The sequence below is a fragment of the Micropterus dolomieu genome, linkage group LG02 (genome assembly GCF_021292245.1).
Source record: "Micropterus dolomieu isolate WLL.071019.BEF.003 ecotype Adirondacks linkage group LG02, ASM2129224v1, whole genome shotgun sequence".
In the NCBI taxonomy this organism is placed as follows: domain Eukaryota; kingdom Metazoa; phylum Chordata; class Actinopteri; order Centrarchiformes; family Centrarchidae; genus Micropterus; species Micropterus dolomieu.
Genome location: NC_060151.1, coordinates 9392207 through 9419120, shown reverse-complemented (window position 1 = coordinate 9419120; position 26914 = coordinate 9392207). Strand labels below are relative to the sequence as shown.

At 42.4% G+C, this 26914-nt stretch overlaps 2 protein-coding genes across 5 annotated transcripts in view; one reads left to right on the top strand and one right to left on the bottom strand.

Moving 5' to 3' along the window:
- smcr8a (Smith-Magenis syndrome chromosome region, candidate 8a) overlaps nt 1-4810 on the bottom strand; it is an 8095-nt gene extending 3285 nt beyond the window's left edge. Inside the window, exons 1-2 of one of the 2 annotated variants that reach the window (XM_046073210.1) lie at nt 3590-4810; nt 357-2141 (exon numbers count right to left, since the gene is read on the bottom strand). In XM_046073210.1, the coding sequence (XP_045929166.1) occupies nt 357-2141; nt 3590-4191 (2387 nt within the window). In that variant the 5' untranslated portion in view covers nt 4192-4810. The remainder of the gene's footprint in view (nt 1-356; nt 2142-3589) is intronic. The other variant, XM_046073200.1, reaches the window with a different exon arrangement.
- Nucleotides 4673-26914, top strand: top3a (DNA topoisomerase III alpha). Of its 3 annotated transcripts, XM_046073177.1 has the most exons (20): nt 5704-6231; nt 6682-6741; nt 6854-6927; nt 7013-7088; nt 7494-7602; nt 7989-8132; nt 9064-9234; nt 9327-9427; nt 12698-12772; nt 12965-13047; nt 13452-13662; nt 14205-14390; nt 14578-14707; nt 15327-15440; nt 15582-15747; nt 15922-16068; nt 16324-16446; nt 23967-24706; nt 26192-26361; nt 26836-26914. In XM_046073177.1, the coding sequence occupies exons 1-19, from the start codon at nt 6001-6003 to the stop codon at nt 26353-26355; spliced, it is 3105 nt and encodes a 1034-aa protein (XP_045929133.1). In that variant the 5' UTR covers nt 5704-6000; the 3' UTR covers nt 26356-26361; nt 26836-26914. The 3 variants fall into 3 exon arrangements, with proteins under 3 accessions (XP_045929141.1, XP_045929133.1, XP_045929127.1); XM_046073185.1 differs by lacking the exon at nt 5704-6231 and adding an exon at nt 4673-4735 and having other exon boundaries at nt 26192-26914; XM_046073171.1 differs by having other exon boundaries at nt 26192-26914.

Here is a 26914-nt window from a genome sequence, read left to right as displayed (position 1 = left end):
ACAATTTGTACATAAAATTATGAGGCTACAGCCTCCTCTCTAAATGTAAGATACTGTAATACTTTAGGTAATTCACAGCCCACTGACTAGAAATGAAAAAGAAGTCCAAGGACAGATGTGAGGCTAAATGTTGAATAGTTGAATAGATGGTTGTGTGAGTCATCACAGACTGAGTCAGACCAGATGAGTAACAGGAGAGTAAGGTGTGATACAAACTACAAAGAGGAATAAACTGTCATTTTCAAACTTCACATTGATGGAGGCTTTCTAAGGAGCATTAAGCTCAATGTTTTAACAAATCATGTGTATAATAGTGTTGGTTAAAAGCTTAAAATCTAAATGCAAATTGGAAATACCTTTGCAATCCAATGAGTTTCCACCTCTGTAAATCAGTAAGAGTGAAGGGGCAGGACAGCCAGGCTTGAACCCTCTCTCCACACCTGCCAGGACCAGGAACAAAGAGGGCCAGAGCGGCAACCAGTCGGCGGACTCTCCCCTCATCTGCCCCGAGCACCACCAGGGTTCTGCCGCTCAGCAGACACCACAGAGCTTGCATGGCAAAGGGGTACTGTCGCACAAACCTCAAGGCTCCTTGTCCAGCCCTTTTCCTCTGACGCAGAGTCACAACCCCCCCGTAGCCAAGAGGTGAGGCAGCCCGATCAGACCCTGTGGAAGCACTCATGGTACAGTCGGACCCATCCTCTGCTGAGGTCCGGGAAACTGCATCTGCATGCTGCCCCACAGGAAGCTCCAGCCCAGCTGCAGGGCTTTCTGAGCTTGGAGAACCCACCATGTAGTCCTCCTGGAGTGGAAGTTGGGCCTGGGGCTCCTGGTTGACCACCAGGGTTTTACAGGGTGGCAGGTGGGAGCTTTGGTTGAGAGGAGACACCGCCTCTGGGGCAGAGGCCTCATAAAGTAAACCCTCTTGGCCCATACAGCACGCTGTTTCTATTGGAACCAACAAGTCCGACTCCATCTCATAAGCCCCATCAGTTACTCCGTCACACTCATCCTCCCTGCTGGCCTCCAGCTCAGACACCACTTCCAGCAAAGACACGGGTGTGTCGTCTCCCCCGTTCTCCCCCTCATCATCCCCAGCAGTGGTCTCCATCTCTTCACTGCTGCTCTCCCTCTCCAGGTCAGTGTTATGGTCAGGGGTCAGGTCAGAATCAGGATCAGGAGCTTCTGAGTTCATACTTGACCGATTCTGTTGCCTCTCTGCTTGACCCACCCCACTCTTATCGCTGCTAAAGCTTCCTTTGGTTTCCTCTGAGCTCTCCTGGGTCTCCAGAGTCTGGTCCGAGGGGGAGGACTCCAGATGGCTCTCCACAAGCCCCAGTTCACTCTCTTGAGTATGGCTGGCCTCAGAGGCTGGGTCTAGAGGATCTGGAGGCTCCAGAGCATCAAGCTCTAGAGGTTCTGGTCCTAGCACTATAGGAGGCGGATTTAAGAGTGTATAGTTATCTACAGCATGGTTCACAGCACAGAATGGTCTCAGTGTTGCACCTTCATCTTCATCATCATCACAGAGGTCCTCCTCAAACAGGAAGTTGGTAACTCTCTGTTTCCTGCGTAGCGCCCTGTCCAGCCGGCGTGTGTGCAGGTAACAGAGGTCCCCCCGGAAACTCCTCTCCGTCTCCTTCAGGAGCTGCACGGTGGCCTCGAAATAAGTACTGTCGCATAGCTCTCGCAGGGTCTTCAGACGCTTGTCGAAACATTTTGCAGACTTAGCTTTGATCAGCTGTGGTATGTAGGATGGCCTGCGTTTAACTCCCTCATCTTCCTCCTCGTCCGCCACTTCTTCGCCCCCTTCATCATCAATGTGACCCCATCCCTCCTGCCCCTTCTCCCCTTTGTCACAGTAACTGAAGGGGTTGGCGAGCTTGGAGTATTTTTCTAACAGCTCCTCACACTCGCTCAAACACTCAGTCATACACTTCTGGCAGGTGACAGCGTGAGGATCTCTGCGCGGACGGTGATGGTAGGAGCTGATCTGTTTCAGCAGGTCTCTGTGTTCATAGATGCTCCTTTCTACGTTTGCAAGCTCGTTGGCTTTCTCCACAGCGTGAGCGGAGTACATGCGCTGAGGCCCCGCCTCTCTCTGCAGGCCCTCCTCCTTCTGCAGCACAGAGTGAGTGTACCTGAAGGCAACAAAACGGAGTTACTCATTCACATGTGTTTATACCAGAAAAGGGAAGGGTTTGAAAAAGAATTGATTTTTTTCATCAACGTTAATGAGAAACCACTACACTGAAAATCTGCAGGAGGGGACATCATGAACTGCAAGATTAGGGTTGGGGCTCATTAACCAGTTATGTTTTTATACGTGCTAGCAGCATTAGTGATGATAATGACTGAAATATCTGTTGAGTGTTTATTATGTAAAAAACATGAGTGAAGGAGAGAGTGCTTTCAGACACAGCACAAGACATCCCTTCAACCCTGTATTCAACTAAACATCCTTTAAACTTATCTACATGGGTCTGCCAGGCTCAGCTTTCTATCTGTTGTGCAGCAATTTAATTTGTAAACTCCCTACCGAACATTGTGTCGACACATTAAGGGATTCACAGTTACACTGAGTAACTGAGCTCGACAGAGACATGTGGGAGATATCTTACAATGTAACACACATCTGATTAGAGTAGTGATCTAATCAGCCAGGAATTCATCTGTGAAGACAAGTAGGCAAGAGAAAATCACAGCGGAGAATTGTGTTATCAAAAATCTCACAGCGGTACATTAAAACAGGTGATAGCTCATCGCAAGTCAACTAATGTTGCTGTCTGGAGAAAACTATGAACCTCCAATGTGTCTGGAATAAAGATTAACAGCCTTATCTTAAAGCTGGAGGGTGGGACTTTTAAATATAAATGAACGTCTGTTACATTCAAGCCCTCGCCAAACAAGTTCACACAATGCTGATTAAGCCTATCAACACCAGGTAAATCTCTCTGTATTTGCAGTATACCCGAGTTTTAAAATCTGGTGTCCGTGGCGACATGCCCACACTGGCGTACAGGTAGTGATGTGTTTGATTTACGCCACCCAGAAATGATTGGTTTGCCAGTGTAGTGGGGAGCAGCCGTAGCGACGGCAGTATACAGTCTCAGAGAGCCACTAGCATGGCTGTAAACTCTTTGTCTTGTGTAATTGGATTTTAATAGGCAAATTATCCTAATCCAATAAACTGAAAGTCCAAAAAATGGTGGTTTAGGTAATTTAAGTAATTGCAATTTTGTTATGGGCTTTGCACCAAGGTACAGTATCAACATTGAGGTTGAGGTTCCAGGAGGAGAGCTCCTGAAAAGGCTTTATTATTCTAGTGTATAATGGGCTCACATGGCGCGCATTTCTGGATAAAGCTGTGTATAATCAAATTCCCACATACTTACTGACACACAGAAACCTGGAAGTCTGGTGGTATTATTCCAGTATGGGATCCCTGGTTGGACTCTATTTTTTCAATTGTTTGCCCCAGGTTTCCCTTCTACGCAGATTATGCTGTTCACTGTTTACCTAAATAATTCAACGAAATGTTTGAACCTTATGTGGGATAGCAGTATAAAGGTTGTGTTGTGGATCTTACTCTAGGTCCTGGAGCTTCCTCTGGAGTTCCTTGGCAAATGCTCTCCTGTTCCCAGCCTTCAGACACTCTGAGGCCTGTGAGAATCGGAGGGAAAGCTCCTGAAACTGCAGCATGATTTTCCTCTCATCTGCTGAAACATATGCCATACAGAAGGGCCGCACAAAGCCCCGCGCCTCCAGGTCGTAAAGCGTAAGGTGGTGGACGTAGGCGAACGCCCCCTCCTTTGAGTCGCCCAACACCACCCTCGAGTCCTCCACAAAGCTGAGCCTTGGGTAGCCACTGCCAGGCGGATGACCCACGAAGGAGGCCTGGTAGTCCACTGACATGATGCGCAGTGAGAAGTAGTTGAGATCAAAGGTGCCGCAGACTTTGGGATCATCAGGGATGGTGAGGAGAGGCTGGGGGCCCACCTGCTCAGAGAACTCGGAGATGAGGATGAAGTCTTTGGTGAACTTGGCATAGGAGGTTTTAGCCCAGGGGTTGGAGTCAGCCAGCGGATAGAGGGGCACAGAGAACTCCTCAGGGATAGCCCAGGGGTCCAGACTTGTCTGCCCATACTCATCCTCTTTAGTGAAAGCCACCACGTCAGGTGAGCCTATCATAGTGGTGTTGACGAGCAAGGCATGAGAGACTCAACAGTGCAGCACAGTCAACAGTCATAAACCAGCGGTCACAGCACAGCGGTTTAGGGGGGGGCACATAAAGCGTCCCGCTCTCACACTGTCCAGGCAGTGCATTTGTAAGTGAGGTTAAAATAGCTGTACATTCTAGGGGCCCAGAGATAGAGAGGATCCATAAAAAATCAAGCTACTTTATATAATTTAAAAAGGGGGTCCCAGAGCAGAGTGGGCCCACAATTCAGTCACTCCCCCTGCAGGAGCCAATCCACAGAATAAGAGCCCTGATATTTATCAGATAAAATAAAAGTAGACACCTCGACAGAAATAAAAATCAGTGTGTCTGTTAACAAAAGCAATTATCTTGCGCCAATCACAGGGTCCGGGAAGGCATCAGACCATTCATGTTGTGCAGAGAGAAAAAATATGAAGCAGCATCAGTGAAGCGCCTCCCTCCGTCTCCTCTTCATGTCTTTCCGACGTCGTGTCCACCACGTTGCTGTGTTCGAGGCTAAAATGCGGGGCGATGGTACGTGAGACACACCGTTACCATTCAGAAGCGCTACATGTAATTTTCACATCCAGAATCAGACGCCATGTTTACCCAGCTGGTCTAGTCGTGTCAGGTGACCGATCCACCTCCCATCTGGAGAATTTCCACCCTGAAACTGAAAGTTACCAAGTTTTCTCTGATAACTGCTCGTCAATTTTCCAGTTAAGGAAGTTTCTGTATTTGGCCGTAGCCAGGATTTTAGAAATACTGAGGTCATGAGTATGTCCCCGCAAACATCTCTAGGCCTACATTTTTTATTATTTGGATTTTTCACTTAGTGTTTATTTGGGTAAAGTTGTATTTTCTGCACTACTCTATTATCTATGTTGAGCATTTGCCTGTGTTTATAAAATCAACAGTTTCTAGCTTAAAGACCCCTGTCAGAACATGTCTATATTTTACCCACTAAGTACCAGATTACATGCTGTATTTCTCTACAGGAAACTTCAACAAGAATTCAAATTGTGGACCTGCATAATTAATTAAGTAAAGAGTTTTATTTCCTAACATGAAGGCCTTTTCAGAATACTTTCATTACTGATTAATGTTTAATTGTCCAAAAAGCAATTCAATTTAAATATACCGAGTCTACAAATACTATGTCTAAAAATACAAACCCTCAAAGTTGCTAATACCTCAAATTCCCAGAAAAAAATACCAAGGAAACTGTCTCAGCGTCCTCAGTGTTAGTTTGTAGATGATGAAATGTCAAAATGCAAATTCTGATTTAGGGTGGATTTTCTAATTGACGTTAACATAATAAAACCATATTATTTAGAATATAATTGTTATCATGAAAAAGATGACTAATTATAATACGACATGTGCTACGCACGCAGACAATAGTCAATTTGATCGCACCTTTTATTCACTATTATTCCAAACATCTTTCGTGGAGACGTTTTGGCAGCGCCAGGATTTTACGACAGTTTTACGACCTTGATTACGGCAGTATTTGACAGGCGGGCGGGCAATTTGTAAACAGATGTAAACAGAGCGTAGTGCTACTGTTAGAGGTTGATTTGTTCCTCATAAAGTTTTTAATGAGTGACGTTTGATGCTTTAGCGTTATTTTTCTCTATTTGATTTATCGGGAGTAGAGTTAGTCAACCGGTGACCACTTTTTAGCTCTTTGTAAAAGTTTTTGGAGCGGATAGCATGGCTGTAGCTAGCCATGTTAGCTAACATGCTAACACAGCGGAGAAACGGCAGCAGGCTGCTTCATGTGAGAGCGGCTCGGCATGCTAGTGCATCTCGTCGGGAGACATTTGCTTCTTCGATCGGGACTACGCCGGCTAGGGATCCAACGGAGGTGTTTCTGTGCGACGCAGAGTGACCGGGGTCCGGACAATCCGCAGCAGGCAGACATGATCCGAAACCGGGCTCAGATCAAGCGCGTCCTCTGCGTAGCCGAGAAGAACGATGCAGCCAAAGGCATCTCGGAGATCATGTCCAGCGGCAGGTCCAGGAGGGTCAGTCATGTGTACTCATCCATGGCACAAAACCCTCCAAAAGATAATGTTATTAGTCGGTGTAGTGCTGAAAGACAGAGGAGGAATCGGCAACAGTTTTGATCAATTGAAGACATTATTCACAAACTGTAAACCTTTTTATTCACCGCGGGAGTTCCCCTCATTTGTTCTGGTCGCTGTTTACACATTGGCCAACCCAATACCCTCTATCCTTAGACCCTAGACCCTAACTCAATCTTTCTGCCACTAAGCAACTGATCACACATCCCACAAAAGAAATCTGGCTGGTTACCATCAATATTGAGTCATCTGTTCCATAATCTGGCAGTACACACTTCCCACTGAGCTCAAAAGACTCTTCCATGTGACAAATGGGAACCCATCTTCCTTAGATTGTTTTTGATTTTTCTTTGGCTGCTCAAGTACTGATTGTCTTCTTTTCTATTTTAGAGGGAAGGGATGTCAAAGTTCAATAAAATCTATGAGTATGAGTATCATCTCTTTGGTCAGGTAAGTGAATGCAGTAAAATAATTAGATATGCACACATGTACCTGTATATCTGTTCTTTTGTGTTTTATGTTTTTATTTTTCTGGTTTCATTATGTCTCCATCCCGCTCCAGAATGTGACAGTAACAATGACGTCAGTATCAGGCCATTTACTGGGTCTGGAGTTTAAAGCGCCGTTCCAGAAATGGTAAGTTAAAATAGATTAGACTTATATATTTAGCAACAGACAGTATCTTAACAACGGATTGTATTTGTACCTGTTCTCTCCAAAGGCACAGTTGCAATCCTGTGCTGTTATTTGATGCTGAGGTGGAGAAGTATTGTCCAGATAACATGCTACAAATCAAGGTATGATCATTTACTCCCAGGAGTCACAAATATATAGCCTATACTTTGTATTTGAATAAACCTATGGGATCTGTCACTCTTTCTGCAGCCACGATGTGTGTGTCACTGTGATGTTTGATTGATATAAGTAATCATTACTGTGAGGGTTTTAGTCCAGGACTCACTCACAATGCAATTTCAATTTATTTATTTATTTCGAGTCGGCAGTATGCCCAGATCATGTACTTTTTTTTACCATTTCACCTCTCTGCTGTAGGCGGCTGAAATTTTCATTCAAAGGAAATAATGATGAATGTGGATAATAGAAATGGACTTGAAAGATTATTATGACTCCATCTGAGTAGACACATCTAACCCTCTTTCTTTCCTTTCTCTTTTTTTCTCTGTCCCTCTTTGTCTCTCTAGCGGACACTAGAGAAAGAGGTGAGGCAGTGCCAGGCCTTAGTCATCTGGACTGATTGTGACAGAGAGGGAGAAAACATCGGCTTTGAAATCATAGATGTCTGCAAAGCAGGTATGATGGTAATATATGTGGGTTGTTTTGTTGTGGTGGTGCAAGTGAGCGTGCATCTCAACTCCTTTTTAAAGGAATAGGTCAATATTTTGGGAATTACTGAATTAGTTAGATGAGTTACTTACTGTAAATATAAAGCACTAGCAGCCAGTTAGCTTAGCTCAGCTTAGCACTGCTTCCAGTCTACGACTCTTTCTTTACTGTACAGGCATGAGAGTGGTGTCAACCTTGTCATCCCAAAATGTTGAACTATTCCTTGAACAATTAGTAGGTATAACAGATAGTAGGTTTTGTGTTTGTCCACAAATCTCTCCTGATAAAAATGTGTGTGTGTGTGTATGTGTGTGTGTGTGTGTGTGTGTGCGCGCTTTATGAATGCTTTCTAGTAAAGCCCAATTTACAAGTCTTTCGAGCAAAGTTTTCTGAGATCACCCCCAGCTCCATTCAGAGAGCCAGTGAGACTTTAACAGCGCCAGATGCTAACATCAGTGATGCTGTCGACGTCCGTCAGGAGCTGGACCTGCGGATAGGTAAGGGAGCACTCTTAAACTGCACTGAATAGTGAAACACTGATGAAGGTGATAATTTCCAGATTATGGGATGGCTCAACAGATAACAGATGCTGGCTCAAAATGAGGCGGCGGTGGTACCATCCTGATCAAGTGCACACACGTGCACATGTACTGCACCTTCAGCTGGCTTAAGCAAACAGTTTTTATTACAGTTTAATTTCTAATTATTAATTATTAAGTTCTAATAATTATGTGTTTTGTTTTTTAAATAAAGGTGTCCTGTTCAATGTTAAACCAAATACAACATAAATGATTTACACAGTTACCAAACAGCTTTTATTGAGAACATGACCACAAATACTGACAAACCATCTACAATTTCATTCTGCTGGGAAAATATTAGTTGCACCTCCTGTTTTTGAAGCATTTAAAAATCAATTCAAACTATTTGAATTTTAAGTTATCTTAGTTCCTAATTTAAATTGTTTGCTTGTATCAGTATAAGTGGCAGTCTTTACTTTATTTCCTTACATTTCACTGATAAAAAAAATTTCACTGACAAACACAAACACTATTTTGCACTGTACAGGACGGGCGATATGAAACTATATTAAAACATTGAACTGCAGGGCAAAGCAGTTTTGTTTTCTTTAGTGATTATTTTTATGACAATGATGTAACCAGCAGAAACACTGTTCATTTTGAAAGCTGTGTTGATTACAATACAGCGTCACCACATCGGCGTAATTGTAGTTACAAATGCCAAAAAACCACTAAATGTAACGCTTGCTAGAAAATAGTGTTTACCATGAAAACAAGTCTGGATGACGACTAAATGTCACTTTACCCATGATACAACACTGGTGGCTCAGTTTATCTGAAAACCTGTCACGTCAAATGGAAACCCTGTTATAGAGTAGTGATTTGTGCTCATCTTGATCTTCATCAGGTGCGTCCTTCACTCGGTTCCAGACGCTTCGCCTGCAGAAGATCTTTCCAGAGTCTCTGGCCAATCAGCTGATCTCGTACGGCAGCTGTCAGTTTCCCACTCTGGGCTTTGTGGTGGAGCGCTTCAAAGCCATCCAGGCTTTCATCCCTGAGACTTTCTATAAGATCAAAGGTACAAACTCATCCACGCACTGAGTCTTATGGTTTTAAACTTGATACTTGCTCCTCTTCATCCCTTCTGTTCTGTTCGGGTCTTTGTCTCAGTGCTGCATGAGGTGGAGGAGGACACTGTAGAGTTCAGCTGGAAAAGAAACCGCCTCTTCAACCACACAGCTTGCCTGGTGCTCTATCAGATATGCATGGAGGTATGTGCCTGTTTGTATGTGTGTTATTTATGCCTAGCATGTTAATGTGTGTAAATATGAATCTATATTTGTTGTGTGCTCTTTTAGAGTTATAAGGCATTAAAGCAGGTCTTGAAGTCACTCTAGATCCTCAAATTTATTAGATTTTTCCTGTACTAGTAACCTTTAGAGGGCTGCTGATGTTGCTATTCTGAGCTCTTTCTTTAGAAAACTGAATGTGAGTTGATTTCACATTTTATGTGTGCTAGCCAGATAACACTGCAGCGGAGAGTTAGAAGGCCCAACTCTTAAAGACTCGTTATTGTTGTCATGTTATTACATACTTTGTTACTAGTTTTTGTTACTGATGTAATGTTGAAGTTCTTAGTGATGCATTTAGTCTCTGTCTTGGTCTTATTTGCCTCCCAATCCCTAGGTATTTATTGTTTATTCTGGTAATATGCTAATTAATAAGCTAATTTGAACTGACATGTTGCCTAAACTTACAGCTACCTGCTGTCCTGTTGTGCATTACATTTACAGTCACTCATTTGGCAGGCACTTTTTATCCAAAGCAACGTACATTTGATGAACAACATACAAGCATCAGAAAAGTGAGAGATCTACGAGTAACATTAGATACTAGTAAGTGCTATTAACACAAATGGCATCAATGGGATAAATACCTAGGAGGACGCAATAAGAGTTAACTACAAGAGAATTGTAAAGAGATGGAAGAAGAAGAACACAGGAAGTGCATGTTGGGGGTAGAGGTGTTAGAGTTGTTATGAGTTTTCAAGAGCTTCTTGAGTTAGAGAGGGACGCCCCTGCTCTGATGTCCTGTAGTAGCTCGTTCCACCATCGTGGTGTCACAGATTAGAACAGCCTGAGATTGCTTTGTGCGTAGGGATGACAGATCCAGGCGGCGTTTGTTGGAAGAGTGGCTGAGAAGGAACGTAAGTTTGTATTATGGAGTATAGGTAGATGGGTGCAGACCCAGTCGTCAATCTGTATGCAAGAATTAATGACTAGAATTTGATTCAGGAGGCCACAGGTAGCCAGAGGAAGTCACTGAGTGATGGAGTGATATGAGTCCTTTTACTGTAACCTTTATATGTTGACTTACCACAACACAAAACTAAAATGGAAATGCTCTGCTAACCTCATCAAACACAACATCATTGAATTTTTTTCACAGAATCTCAGTATCCCACTTTCAGTGATAAACTATTGGATGCATAGAAATAAAATAAGTCCCAAAAGCTGTTAACATTGTACAACCAGTTATTATGATATTGCATTTAAAATAATACATAAAATCAGTTGTTATCAAACAGTGCTGATGCCTGATAACTCAGCCATAATCATTATCACTCACACAGACTTTGTGTTTTTCCAATGACCATTACATTTTGGTTTAGTTGTGATCTGTGCGATAGTGTCGATACATTTTGTTGTTCTGTAATCTGATGTTTGATGATCTCGCCTCAGCAGCATCTTATTGTTTTAAACCCTTTGTGGTCTCACTTACTGGTGGCAGGATAGCTGTCATCTGAATCGATGACTCGAAGAAAAAAACACTTTCACTTATTCTTTGCCAAGATGCTCACAGCTGATGAGCATGTAATTATCACTTAGCTAGTTTTCACTGTTTCTCACTTGGCAAGATGTGACAGATCCGGAGCCAAACTCAGGTTAGACAAGCACAACACTGAATGTCCCTGCACACTAAGCTCAGTCAAAAACATCAAGAGTTTCTTCTTTCCTTCGGTTTAATATTACCTAATCAAGAAACAATCTCACAGTTGAATTATTATGTACATTTGCGTAAACTCATAATTTAATAAACTAATTAACCCAAATGAATACAATAGTATCAGGCATCTATACTTGTTTTTGTGAAATTCCCCACAATCTTTCCTGATATTTAAGGAAAGATGTGACTGGTAACCCCACTCTGCACACTCCCCCAGTATACTGAATGTACTTAAATGTTGAAAACATGTTTTAAAAAGCTTTGGCGGGCTCAGACTGTAGCTGTAGCTGCATTACATTTACCAAATCCACAGAAGAACAATGAGGCATGACAAAATAGAAGAGGGTAATGTTGTTGTTTAGAATTTATTGCAGTTCATTACAAATCCAGTGGTGGGCGATATTGTACAGCCTAATGAAGGCTCTCCTTCACTAGGCTTTATTAGATCTGGCCTAGTCATGCCAGAAGTGGTTACTGTTAAAATCACCCGCTTATATACAATATAATATAATATATATACAATAGTTTAATGAGATAGAACAATTAAATTGCCTAGACATTTTTAAATAAACTAATAACTTTGGATATAGAAATGGGCAGACAAATGGGGATGGGGATAAATATTTTTCAGGTTACTTGTGCTATTTCTCGCCGTAGAGTGTTCCCTCGGCTTCTCCTTACATAAATTGCACTTGAATATTATGTTTTTGTCCTTTGAACTGAGAGTTACGGTAGTATAGCCCTTTTAAAAATGTGGAGTCTGACTCAGCCATCAAACTTCGGGGGACATTTTTTCTGGTGCGTCACTGACGGAAGAGGTGCGATGTGGAAGAATTCTTAACAACAACAACAACAAACTCTATAAAGTTCTGCTAAAAGTAATATAACAACACTGTAGGTGGGCAGTGATCTGGTTCACGTCCTGATGATGCTGAAGATCTGACAAGGCTTTTAAAAAAGTCCCCAAATTATATATTGAAAAACAAATCATTGTTTTTATATTTACAGTGGATCAAATGCCTGTGTGTAATGTGAAGTGTCCTGTGGAGTTTTCCTGTAAATAAAATAACTGTTTACCTTCACCATTTTCACCAGCACATTGTGTGACAAAGTGACAAAAGTATTGAATGCTCTTCCCTCCTCATAAAACATATTTAAATTTTGAAACTTTGAAACTGCTACACTGGGCAGTAATGCTGATTGGACCGGTTAGTTTTAGATGTATGTATTTATTGACAGATCCTGTTTACACTTAGTGAAATTATGCACATAATGTATTAAAATACACTGATAGTTGATGTTGCCCTCCCAGAAAAAGGGACCATAGACGTGTGTGTGTGTGTGTGTGAGTGTGTGTGTGTGTGTGTCTCTACTCTCTAGTGAAAGTGCGTCCACGCATATGTACCCACCTGCAGCTGTAACCTCAGAAGGACACAGCTGTAAATTTGAATGTGTTGTCGACCTGAATAAAATGGGCAGAAAGCCACATCTAGAAAAAAAGGTACACACGAAAATATCCTTTCATTCACTTCCAGGATCCCATAGCAACAGTCACCTCAGTAACCAGCAAACCCAAGAGCAAGTGGAGACCGCTGCCTTTGGACACAGTGGTAAGAATATGAAGTCAAGCAGTCACAAACATGCATATGCTGTATTTATAACACATCCGTTTTATGGTATAAAGTGTATATAGTAGTTTTCCCTAGAGGGCAGACAGAGTGGTGTGTAGTGCGCTTCAGTGTCCTGGGTCCTTGTATCTAAACCCAGTCTGACCAGTCCTCTACCTTTTATTTGATCAACAGGAACTGGAAAAGCTGGCATCTCGTAAGCTACGAATAAATGCCAAAGAGACTATGAAAATTGCAGAAAAGCTCTATACCCAAGGGTGAGTGCATGTGCATACTGCTGTCCACACAGCAAAGTATTGTCTTGGTCCGACCATATGCTAACTGTCCTTGTCAGTTTACCCTCCCTCAGCTTTTTGGATCCTTCATTTGAACTTGTTTCAGTCCAATAGCTGCCTTGAAGTCACCGTATTAGAAGCTTTGTAGTGTCAGTAAAGAGGTCAAATGTATTTTTTCTTTACCAGGTTTTTAAACCACCTCAAAGTCACGTCTTTTTTGTTTTTTTTACATGAAAAGACACCATCTGGCAGGGTGGTGTCTTTCAGGTGTTTAATAGATGAGTTAACCAGCAATGTCACATTACAGAAGCGTTCCCTCTTAGTTTGTCTGTGTGGAGATGACTCGTGACTGTGTGTGGTTTTTGGGGGCGGGTGGATCTACTCAGGTACATCAGCTACCCCCGTACAGAGACAAATATTTTTCCTGCAAACCTGGCTCTCGGCCCCCTGGTAGAGCAACAGACACAAAGCCCGGTCTGGGGGACGTTCGCCCAGCGGGTAATGGACCAGCCTGGGGGTCCCAACCCGCGGCAGGGCAAGAAATCTGACCAAGCCCACCCCCCCATACACCCCACCAAGTACTCCAATACACTACAGGTAAGTCAGTTTGTGGTTTTTCCCCCTCGTAATCTGAATGTTTTGCCCTTTTCATTTCAAATATTAACAACAAATAGACATAAAAAAGTCAAATATTATGCTACCAAAATGTTCTTGTTTTTTACATTTTGAATCATAATAAATATTCTAAATAAAACACTCCCACTGTAAATAATTGGTGGCAGGTCTTTCCGTGCCCAAACAGTCCTTGTCATAGCCCTCAACTGTTTATTATTTTTCAACGATATGATGGAAACATTAGGTTCAAAGGTTTCACAGATCGCCTCCAGCAGCCCAAAGGTCATAGAAGTTGGATTCATGTAAGATCATTTGGAGGGAGAAAAAAAACACTGATCAGGATAAAACAAAAAAGGGGATTTTTTTTTTTTAGCTCCCATGTCCTTTTAAACTGGCATTTTGTGAACTTTGAACTACATGTATAAAAAGTGTCTAGTAAAAACACTTGCACAGGTGATGGTCACACACATGGATGTGGAAACACAGGCACAAGTAATGATTTTCTGTTTCTGTTCTGTGTCTAGGGCAATGAAGGTCGCGTGTATGAGTTCATTGTCCGGCACTTCTTGGCTTGCGTATCCCAGGATGCTTTGGGGAACGAGACTGTGGTGGAAATAGACATTGCCCAGGAGAAGTTCTCCACCTCGGGACTCATGATCCTTGCAAGAAACTACCTGGATGTTTACCCGTATGACAGGTGGAGCTCCAAGGTATGGTGTGTGTTAAGGTTATGAACTCTGTGAACTCACTATAACAATTTTTTGTTTATTTGTTAACTTATAATAGCAATGATTGCTCAAATGATTGCTGCTCATCTAAGGGCTTCTAACTAACTTCACTCAGCCTCTTGCTGCTTGTGTGGAATTTATCCCAGTAAACCTGCTTTGTATGTTCTAGCTGATTCCAGTGTATGAGCAAGGCTCCCAGTTCCAGCCCAGCGCTATCGAGATGGTGGACGGACAGACGAGTCCTCCGCAGCTGCTCACTGAAGCTGACCTCATATCACTGATGGAGAAGCACGGCATTGGTACAGCACAAGCACACACAGACTGTGTTATTAATGTGTACGGTCTCAACCCTGACTGTAAACATTTTAGAAAATATTGATGAATCATTTCCACACTAGCCAACATACTCCCATACCCTTATAGTTTTATGATATCAATATATGTTGTGTATACAGTACATTGTGATATAGTAAATGTTATTAAAATATTCTGCACATTTTAACTGAGAAAACCACTTATGTATAAAATGGCGCTGTCTGTTTTGGGCTCATTTAGTGAATTAATAACATTGCCGCATTTTCTGCGGCAGAAGAAAACATACCTCGGTATAAAAGGTATAGAAAAATCTTTATTTCTATCATGCCAGTACATAATAGTCATCGTTGGACCATGTGTGTTCACCTGGATTTATTTTCACATTTTCACATTAAGGACTTTTTTTGTGTGTCGGAGTGTCTCTGGTGACCTGTTGGCACGATGTCTGATTTTACAGTACCCTGTTCAGTAAAAGCAGAGAAACACTAACCTGAAGCAAACCTGGCTTCAACTTGGAGACCCTTTTGATAAGTCAACATACAACTGTTGTTTGTTCAGGATCAACTGTTTGGTGTCTAATGCAAACACTTCTGTATATTACAGGCACAGATGCAACCCACGCAGAGCATATCGAGACTATAAAGAGTCGCATGTATGTGGGCTTGACAGCTGACCAGAGGTTTCTCCCTGGAGAGCTCGGCATGGGACTGGTGGAGGGTATGTACGCACACCCACAATGCATACCACAATATACTGAAGCCTTTAATACATAGAGATGTTGATGGGCCCCCTTATGCCTTTGTCTCTGTCACTAAAATATTTTACATACCAACTATACAAATGTATGTGTTTGTGTAGGGTACAACTCCATGGGCTATGAGATGTCCAAACCAAACCTGCGTGCTGAATTGGAGGCGGACCTCAAGCTGGTATCAGAGGGCAGGAAGGACAAACACAGCGTGCTGCAGCACTACATCCAGAAATACAAGACTGTCTTCATTGAATCCGCCAAGAAGGCAAAAAAGTTAGTTAAAAGTTACCTCGTAGGAAATTTGTGTGCTTCTGGTGCACCGTCTGTTCCCAAATGAGCAGAAACATGTCATGATTTAAAATGATGAGTTACACCTGTCCTGTAATCACAGCAGGCTGTTGGTTGTTGGGACCCAAGTTAGAAAGTACTTTTCTGTTGTTTCCTCAGGCTAGATGAAGCTCTGTCGCCATATCTGGGTGCAGCTCAGCAGATCACCGAGGCAGAGCAGCAGGACATGGAGATCCCGCTGCCGGTCAGGAAGTGCCCTCACTGTGGGCGGGACATGGTGCTGAAGAAGAAGAGGGAGGGTAACAGGTGAGATGAGATAAAACACTTTATGGGACCATGGCAGTTGCTTTACACATTGTAACCCTAACTACAAATCAACAGAATATTAGTTTTTAGTTTGATTTTCTACTTTGGTATCTGTCATGAAAATTCAAATGTATTATTGCGTAGTAATGCAGTTCCTTTTTGCTGCTACAACTGTATCCTTTTACTTCAAATTCATGCTGTTAGACATCCACGTTTGATAAATGTAACAGCACACCTCCACCTGTCGCCCTGTAGTAAGTACCTATCCTGCGTGGGCTACCCAGCCTGTAAGACAGCAGTGTGGTTCCCCGACACGGTGCTGGAGGTCAGCAGAGATGACAGCATTTGTCCCACCTGTCAGCCGCACCCTGTTCACATGTAAGTATTTATTTTACACTTAACTAGACCAAACACAGGAAACCATTAACACAGTTGATAAAGATACATCATAAAGATTTGTCCTTCGACCTGCTTTGCATATTATTTTGTGCTCAGACATTTTGTGAATCCGATGAATTGTGATTAAGCTGATTTAGGTGTTGTTCATTCAGTTCTACAAAGCCTCAAGTTTGCAACTCACCATTATTTTATTATTGTTTTGAAGTGTTCCCCACACACAAACAACCAAAACAAAAGTCTACACCAGGGGCCTGTACCATGAAGCAGGATTTGAGCTTATTGAAGTAACTTCGGGGTTAACCCTGGGTTTTCAGTACCAAGGCGGTGGTTACCGGGGTAGATCACCATAGTAACTTATGCTGAATGGCTAACCTGCTCCGGAGCAGGTTATGTTCCAGATAAGAGAGCAACTCTATGAAAACGCCGCCTACTGACCAATTGGCTCTCTTGGGAAAATGACATCACCATCTGTAGGAGACCCCACAGACTTTTATAGGCTGCTTTTATGTTTGCTGTGGTGATAGCGATATCATCCTACAGAGACTGATTAAAACCCTCAGGCTATTGTAGTGTACAGGTTTTTACAGTAGCCTAGGCCTACTAACTGCTTTGAAATGTGTTTCATATTTTTTATTTGCTCCCCAGTCCGTTTCACACAGTCGTTGAAATAAGTCGGTTTCATTTTTCTTATGTGAGGCTGTATATTATGAGCAGCTTGGTAGGGATATTGAAATAAATTTTTATATGAACGTAGGCTATTTATTTTAGGTTAGTAGCTATCTTATAGGCTATCAGAGAGACATGTTCCGATCCACCTTTTGCGATGTGGGCGCAGGTAATGAGGTGAGTTTTCAGAAGCCTAAATGTTGAGATCCAGTCTTTCAACCACTGTTTGAGCACATTTAATGGCATGAATGGATTTTTCATTTCATTGCTTTATGAAGTTAATTTAGAACAATGATTGGAACACTTTTGAGTGTGTTAAATAAATGAATCTAATTTTTTAAGTGACAAGAAGTTCTTTAAAGTGAGGTGGAACAACTACTTATTCAGTGGCCGAGTCTTCAAATGTGGAAACTCTCAGACAGACACTCAGCCAAGCTGAAAGTATAAGGCTGATATTTTCATAAACGCCATAAGAACACATCAAATCAACACATTATTATAGATAACGCCTGTTAATTTAGGCATTCACACTGTCTGCAATTTTCTGTCTCCGTGCATGTCAGCTGCAGCTGTGCTACTTATACAATGTCGTATTTCTGTTGTTTTACCGTTTGTTTGTTTGTAAAATATGACGCTCTGATGCCAGTGGATTGTTCATGTCTGCGATTGGTCATCTGCTGTTAACACCGCCTCTTTTATGTGAATGCGCTCACGGTGTGATAACCAGCTTCGTGGTACTGCTTATCCCAATCGTAATTGTTAGGGTTAGTGAAGCCAGATAACGAAAAGATATCCGGGTTATGTTGAACTCGCCTCGTGGTACAGGCCCCAGGGGTTTTTCCCCTCAGACAAAGCTTGGAAAAAGCTGTCCCCTCACATCCCGTTAGTTTACTTGCTTAGCTGAAATCCTGGATCAGAATCAGCTTTATTGCCAGGTATGTGTACACATTCGAGGAATTTGACTCAGGATTGTACGTTGCTCACGATGTGCTTACTCATACAATTAGACAATAAGGCTACAGTGTAGACAACACAGATATACACACTATGAACAAAGAACAATATAGACATATTCACAAATAGTGCAGTGAGCAGAGTGCAAAGGATGCAGGAGTAAGATATTATCATTATTATGTACATGTTAGAGGTGGATGTGATATACAGGTACGCATACATGCACACATGTACACAGTGCGATAGAGCAAAGGATGTATATACAATATGACAATATAACAGTATGAACAGCACTGAAATAGAGAACGGTGAATAAATAATAAGCGGTAACCAGTAAACGGGTGGCTGATTTAGAGAGTTATTGCACAGGGGTTGTTCCTGACACTGTGGGGCATAAAGCAGCTGTTCATCAGAGTGATGGCCTGTGGGAAGAAACTGTTCTTGTGTCTGTTGGTTTTGGCGTACAGTGCTCTGTAGCACCTACCAGAGGGGAGAAGCTGGAATAGGTTGGAAATGGAAATGTATAAGCTCCTGAATGGAGGGCAGGTTGGCACCAATGATTTTTTCTGCAGACCTGACTGTCTGTTGTAGTCTGCTCCAGTCCTTTTTGGTGGCAGATCCAAACCAGACAGTGATGGGCGTGCAGAGGACAGACTGGATGATGGCTGTGTAAAGGTGGATCAGCAGGAAGTACATCCTCTGATGCCTTCTTGATGATAGTGTCAGTGTTGGGCTCCCACTTCAGGTCCTGGGATAAAGTGGAACCCAGAAACCTGAAGGATTCCACAGCAGACACAGGGCTGTTGAGTATGGTGATGGGGGACAGAGTGGGGGGGGCTCCACGGCCCTCTCCACAGTTTTGAACGTGTTAAGCTCCAGGTTGTTCTGGCCGCACCAGAGAGCCAGCTTATCAACCTCCCGTCTGTAGGCCGACTCATCGCCGTCCCGGATGAGGCCAATGACCGTTGTGTCGCCAGCGAACTTCAGGAGTTTGACAGATGGGTCTCCTGAGATGCAGTCGTTGATGTAGAGGGAGAAGAGCATTGGGGAGAGCATACACGCCAGTGCTGATAGTCCAGGTGCTGGATGTGATGTTCCCCAGCCTCACCTGCTGACTCCTGTCAGTCAGGAAGTTTGCGATCCACTGACAGGTGGAAGCTGGCACAGTGAGCTGGGTGAGTTTGGTGCTGAGGATGTTCGGGATGATGGTGTTGAACGCCGAGCTGAAGTCCACAAACAGGATCCTTGCATATGTCCCTGGAGTGTCGACGTGTTGCAGGATGTAATGCAGTCCTAAGTTGACTAGGAGTGGGGGAGAGGTGTGACTGTGGGCTTTTCAAACCTACAATAAAAGCCATTCAGCTCGTCTGCCAGTTGTTCAGTACCAGCAGTGTTGGGGGATGGTCTCTTGTAGTTGGTTAGTGTCCGTAGGCTTCTCCACATTGACGCAGGTTCGTTGGCTGCAAAGTTGTTATTTAGCTTTTCGGCGTAGCTCTTCTTTGCTGCTTTGACCTCTTTAGTCATTGTGTTCCTGGCCTGGTTGTACAGGATTCTGTTCCCACTTCTGAAGGCCTCCTCCTTGGTCTGACGAAGCTGCCTGAGTTTCGCTGTGAACCAGGGTTTTTGGTTGTTCTATGTGCGGAAGGTTTTAGTTGGCACACACATGTCCTCACAAAAACTGATGTAAGATGTCACAGCATCAGTTAGTTCGTCCAGGTCGGTGGCTGCAGCCTCAAAAACACTCCATTCAGTGCAGTCAAAGCAGGCCTGTAACTCCAGCTTTGGTCTCCGGGAAAGGGTTCGCTAAGGAGCTGTGGAATAATGTGATCAGTTGAAAGTCCGTGATTTAAGAGCTCTTCTCTGGCAAATGTAACCAGAGAGGGACAGCAGAAAACAGAGTTAATAAACAAAAACACAAAAAGCACTATGGAGAGTAATCCAGAGGCTGCCATCCTCCGCGGCGCCAGCACACAAAAAGGACATACCTATTAGCCCTATGGAATCATGGTTATGTTGTATGATGCCATATTCACTCAACAATTGAGCAAAGATACAGTTTTATTTTATACATTAAGTGCAGACTACACCAAATACATGAAAAGGTCTGTCCTCTGGCGTTTATTAGTTTCTTACTGGGAAACAGTTAAACTACTGTATATCCAAATCACACACATGTAGGCTCTGTGATCTCCCTTTAATAACTAATAAGAAATTATATAATATTTTTTCGTTTCCTTTAACTGAGCCTCCCTCAAGTTGTTTGAAGCCCCCTGGGAAGGCTCGCCTCCCACTTTTAAAACCTCTGTTCTAAATACATACTGTCACACTGTGACAGTAGATGTATGATGTTTTCTGCATCTCGAGATGGAGCTAAAGTTTAAAAAAATAGCCCTGATGATGTCATTACCATCAGCCTCAGCTGTTTACTGCTAGTTAGCAAATGTTAGCATGCTAAAATGCAAAGACAGTGAACATTGTAAACATCTGCATAACATCAGCATGTTAGCATGTTAGCATGCTGACATTAGCTTTTAGCTCAAAGCACCACTGTGGCTAACTACAAGTACAGCCTCACAGAGCTGCTAGCATTGCTGTAGACTCCTAGTGTCCGTTTAACCTGCAAATTAGCTTCAGCTAGACCGATGCATAACATCTGTTGCATTGCTTATCTGTATGTAACGGTGTTGGTCTGTATGTTCCCTATTAACAGGAGAGAAATGAAAGACTAGTCATTTTTTAGAATAACAGCTGACAACCTGTTTGTTACAGAGTCTCTTCAGAAAGTTAAATCAATGAAGGAATTAAATTATCCGTACACAACTGGAACATTTAAAGATTACAGTCCTACTGATTGCTGATTCCTTTTTCAGTTCCTGGTTGTTGTATTAACCCAAAGAAGGAATAACTTACAATTTATGGTCTTTGAAATTGGCTTGAATTTTGCTGCCTGACTGGTTTGGTTTTTCTGTGCACTATGTTATAAATGTTGTGTGTTGGAGATCCTTCAGTCCACATAATTTTCATCTCAGCACAATTCAGACTGATAGTAACTACACATATTTCATTTTTAAAACATATTGTTTTCAGGGGGTCACCTCCATGACAAATACCTTAGGCTAGGCAAGGCAAGTTTATTTGTATAGCACATTTCAACAACAAGGTAATTCAAAGTGCTTTACATAAAACATAAAAGCAACAGGGAAATATAAAAAAGTTAAAAGCAACATTGGGAAATTGAAAAAATACACATTAAAAAATAATAAAAGTTACAGTGCAGTGTATAATCAGGGTTAAAAGAGTTAAATAGAAAATAAAAACAGGCTGAGGGGTTGAGCAAATAATTTATAATTTAGTTACAATTATTTTGAAAAGAGAATAAACAGAGAAGTACACTTAATCTACTCTCTCTAGCTAGTCTGTACTCGGGTCCGTAGCAATCTTTGGGTCCACTGAAACTCCAAAAACCCTTGGACACTACAGAGAAACCAGGACATGTCTGTCAGAAGGCCGCTTTGATCCAGTTATACTCTGGACCCACCTGCGCGTTTACAGGTGGACAGAGTTTCCTGCAAATCATTCAGGCGTGAGATTTAAGACCACTTCTTTCACTCTGTTCAATCTCACTCTCATTATCTTTTCACTCAATTACCTACTCATTTCTCACCGCGCAAATATTTAATTAAAAGCAATGGTAAAAAGCTAAAAACAAAGAAAAAGAAAACAGGACAGTAAAAGTTACAGTGCAGTGTAAGTTATCAATCTACTAGTTAAAGGCAGTGGTAAAAAGAAAAATCTTAAATATTTAAAAAGTCTTAATTTAAAAGAACTGACAGTTTCAGCAGACCTGCAGTTATCTGGGATTTTGTTCCAGATATACGGAGCATAATAACTGAACGCTGCTTCTCCTTGTTTAGATTTGACTCTGGGGACAGAAAGCAAACCTGCCCCAGACGACCTGAGAGGTCTGGATGGTTCATAATGAAGCAGAAGATCAGAAATGTATTTTGGCCCTAAACCATTTAGTGCTTTTGAAATCAATTCTTTGACATACAGGAAGCCAATGTAAAGACCTCGGGCAGCAGCGTTCTGAATCAGCTGCAGCTGTCTGTTGGATTTCTTAGGGAGCCCTGTAAGGACACTGTTACAGTAGTCGAGTCGACTGAAGATAAATGCATGGATTCTTTTTTCCAGGTCTCGCTGAGACATAAGTCCTTTAATCCGTGATATATTCTTCAGGTGATAGTAGGCTGACTTTGTAATTGTCTTAATGTGCCTCCTCAAATTCAGGTCTGAGTCCATGACTACACTACAGATTTCTGGCTTGATTTGTGGTTCTTAACATTACAGATTGAAGTCGAGCGCTGACTTTCAATCGTTCCTCCCTGGCTCCAAAAACAATAACTTCAGTTTTATCTTTGTTCAATTGAAGAAAATTCTGGCAAATCTAGACGTTGATCTGCTCAATACAATTACTCAGCATCCATATGGGATCATAGTCCCCTGGTGAAATGGTTATGTAAATCTGTGTGTCATCTGCATAATTATGGTAACATTTTGTTGTTTTTCATAATCTGAGCCAGTGGAAGCATGTAAATGTTAAACAAAAGAGGCCCCAGAATGGAGCCTTGGGGAACTCCACATGTCATTTTTGTCAGCTCAGATGTGTAATTACCTATAGACACAAAGTAGTCCCTGTCCTTTAAGTAGGATTCAAATCATTTTAGTACTGTGCCAGAAAGTCCAACCCAGTTTTCAAGTCTGCCTAGTAATATGTTGTGGTCGACCGTGTCGAATGCAGCACTGAGATCCAATAATACTAAGACTGAAATTCTGCCACTGTCAGTGTTTAAAGGGATGTCATTGAAGACCTTAACAAGAGCCGTCTCAGTGCTGTGGTGTGGTCGAAAACCTGACTGGAAGACATCAAAACAGTTATTTAGTGCCAAGAAAGCACTAAGCTGATTTTAATTACTAGATTTGATATGGGCCTATAATTGCTCATTAGTGACCTGTCTAGATTGCTCTTGTTTAAGAGTGGCTTAATGACCTGAGAGGAGAGACATGTTGACAATTTGTAGTAGATCTGAGGCCATGCATTTAGACACATTTTTGAAAAAACCTGTTTGCAGAATATCAAGGCAACATGAAGAGGATTTCAGATGTTGTATTATGTCCTCCAGGATTTTATGGTTAATAGAATCAAATTGTTCCATGAACACGCAGCTTACATTTCAGACATTAAAGTGTATCAAACACAACAACAAAAACAGATGAAGCTCTCTGTGGCTTCAGCAGTGCAAGAAACTTGTCCAAATTCTTGTTTACACAAGTGGGCGTCAACCCTTTGAGCACGTGCCTCAGCTCAGTCCAAATATAGGGCACGCTCACCAGCATCGAGCCAAAGTGCTCCACACCAGCATCTGTTACCATAGCAACCAATCTGGTACAGAGCTCAAAGTTGAACTACGGCACTTCTTGTAAAACAATATCGCTGTTTTTTTAATCAGATCTCACCCAGCAGTTTCAGCCTGTTGGATAACTTCAGATGCTATTAACAGCAAATACATGCAATCTCTTACTGCTGCCGCCTCACTGGTCACCACAGCAACTTGCTGTATTTAATTGTATTGGAAATCATCTTTCAAATTTCATTAACTATTTTCTCACTCAAACTCAGCCACCACCAAACTCTGTATTTATAGCCTGTTTTTCATGTTTACATACTATTTTACATTTACATCCCAAACCTGACATAACGCATCGTTATTTATACCAGGAGGTTTTTTTGTTTGTTTCTTTGGTGAAGCTCCATCACACTGGATTTTATGCTGAGTTTGATTTCTAAAACATTTGTCTCCTGTGTGTCCTACATTCATCAGGTTGAAGTTCACGTTTCGCAGGGGCAGCCTCCCTCCCATGATGCCTTTAGAGTTTGTTGGCTGCATCGGTGGATGTGATGAGACGCTAAGAGAGGTGCTGGACCTGAAATATCTCAGAGCAGGGGGAGTGGGAGGCGGTGGAGGAGGTGGAGGAAGAGGAGAGGGCCCTCGTCCACCAGGTCCAAGGCCACCCAGACCAGAGCCACCCAGAGCCCCAAGATCAAATCCTCGACCTTCCCTTCCTCCTGTCCCCTCCTGGAACCCCCAGCCACGACCTCCACCGGGTGGCGGGGGTGTCGGTCCAGACACCAACAGTGATGTCATTGTGTGTAACTGTGGTCAGGATGCCCTCCTCCTGACCGTGCGCAAAGATGGCCCCAACCAAGGTCGCCAGTTCTACAAGTGCAACGCTGGGAGCTGCAACTTCTTTCTTTGGGCAGATCAGCCAAGTCAGCAGGGGGCACCCCAGAGTCGAGGGCCTCCGCTGCAACCACCACAGACTTACCAGCCTCCGAGGCCCTCTCTGGGGTTCAGGGACAACTCTGGGGGAGGTAGGGGGCAGGAAGGGGGCTCAGGAGGACATGTGGGACACACGATGTGTAACTGTAATGAGACAGCCGTGACGCGCACGGTTCAGAAGGACGGACCAAACAAGGGCCGGATGTTCCACACCTGCGGGAAACCAAGAGACCAACAGTGTGGCTTCTTCCAGTGGGCTGATGAGAACGAACCTCCACCAGGTAAGGCTCACACACACACACACACACACACACACACACACACACACACTGAAATTTTTAGCTTTGCTAGGAATGGCAATCAGTCTGTCGGCCCACCACTGAAATATCTCAACAACTATTATTTTAGTACAGATATTCAAGTGATCCCTTAACTTTCCCTCTAGCGCCATCATTAGGTCAAAATTTCAATTTTACAACACTGGTTTATTACTAAATTCCTGTTAAACTAAAGACATTCCCATCAGCCTTAGCTGTACACTGTGTTTACTGCTAATTAGAGTCAAAATCAGGTTTATTGCCAAGTACATATTTCACATACAAGGAATTTGCCTTGGTATTTTGATGATGAAGTGAGTACTGCGATGTCAATAAACATAAATGGAAAATAGAACTACTCAAAATAAAAATAATAAGAAATATTATAAAAATGTGTACAATATATCCATTTTTAAAATTAAAGAATGTGCAAAGCTCACAGTATAACTATGTGAAATGTAAGAGATAATAATCCAAAATATGTGTGGTAGTATTACACGTTGACAGAAGTGGAGACGTGTGTATGTTAATGTTAGGTGTGGTGTCCATGATGCAGGATGAGCGTCTGTGTCAAGAGGGGGTCCCTTGGTGATGAGGCCAGTTGCAATTAATTAGCAGATGTTAGCATTCTAACACACTAAACCAAGATGTTCAACATGTTAAAAAGCAGTATGTTAGCATTGTCATTAACAGCATGTTAGCACGCCGATGTTAGCGTTGAAGTTCAGCCTTACAGAGCCACCAGCATGGCTGTAGACTCTTGTTAAATGAGATGTAAGTTATATTTTTCTTGACTCTCTTTCTACAGTTAGCAGCTACATTGAGTTTAAAAAGAGCCTCTTATTCTGTCTGTATTAAAAATAGATCAGTGAAACGCCTCGATTGCATAAAGGAGTATAGTCGCCTTTCAGAGCCCAAAATTAGAGTTTCTGCACTGTTCGAATCTGCTGGGTTTGATTTTGACCAAACAGGCACTTTTAGAAAATCCATCTTCAAAGGGTTTTGGTTTGTGGCTCTTATCGAATCATTACTGTTTACTGTCTCTGAAATGTCTCTTGCATCACAAGCAGATTCTGTTTCACATTACAGGGAAGAACACTCATTAATGCATTCACATAAACATTTGCAGTGCATTTTATTTGATAATGTCTGACTGCATAAATATGGCTGTCAAATCACTGAGCCTGAAGTCATCTAATGCTTTCTGTATGCTTTGTAAAACACACGTTTTTTTATTAAAAACCCGAGAGAGAGAAAGAGATTCTTCTCACCTGCATCTTTACTTAATGATAAAGAAAAGCTGTCACGACTCACAAACGCTCACACTAAGACCTTGAAGCATCCACTTACCAGGCTGACACGAAGCCGTCAGTACCAGTGCACACAGTGCCTTTTTTGCAGTGACTTCTAATGTCCTCATGTTGCGTTTGACCTGTTTTCTCGTGTCAGGTGGCTTTGGTGGTGGATTTAATGGTGGTGGAGACGGCGGGAAGAAGGGAAGGAAGATAACCGGAGATGCCGCCGCTAACAAACCTCCTGCTGCTAAGAAACCTCGTACCTGCGGCATCTGCCACATGCCTGGTCACACCCGGGTCACATGTCCTCAGCGGTGACAGCAGGTTAATGACACTAAGTGTAACAAGTCAGGTTTGATTTTTTTTTAAATGTAGAATAACTCCCATTGTAAGTGCCTCCTCACAGCAGGTGGACTTTTTCTTCTGGTGTATAAGAATTTAACCAATTTACAAAGTTACATCTTGATAATAGTTCCAGGAGTGCAAAAAGTCATGTAATAACAAAATCAGAAATAGTATTTTCCAGGTGCAGTTGTGAATTGATGAATGGCTCTTTTCTGGTTTATAAACATATTTCCCAAAGTCTCAAACTTTTAGTTAAGTCTTCGTGCAGCATTCGTAAACAGACGCATGCTATGCACTTTAAACTCTTACTCTCTGAACTCTTTTTCTGCCAGAGTAAAAAGCTAAAAACAGAGAAGTTAAATCTCAGAGAAATAGCGGTAGTACCGTGAAGCTGCTCATCAGTTAATGGGACACTAGTAATTCCCTGTCTATTGCGTTTCTCTGTCCTGACAGCTCGACTGAGATCAGTTGGAGGAGAGTGATTCTGACACAGAAGCTGTCTTTAATGAATAAATGTGTATTTTAAAGAAAA

What these genes read in the sequence shown, in the direction of transcription:
- top3a (XM_046073177.1), top strand. Translation starts at nt 6,001, where the DNA reads ATGCTAGTGCATCTCGTCGGGAGACATTTGCTTCTTCGATCGGGACTA. An exon ending in ATGACAGGTGGAGCTCCAAG is followed by an intron (nt 14,391 to 14,577) that starts GTATGGTGTGTG and finishes TGTATGTTCTAG; the next exon opens with CTGATTCCAGTGTATGAGCA. An exon ending in TCCGCCAAGAAGGCAAAAAA is followed by an intron (nt 15,748 to 15,921) that starts GTTAGTTAAAAG and finishes TTGTTTCCTCAG; the next exon opens with GCTAGATGAAGCTCTGTCGC.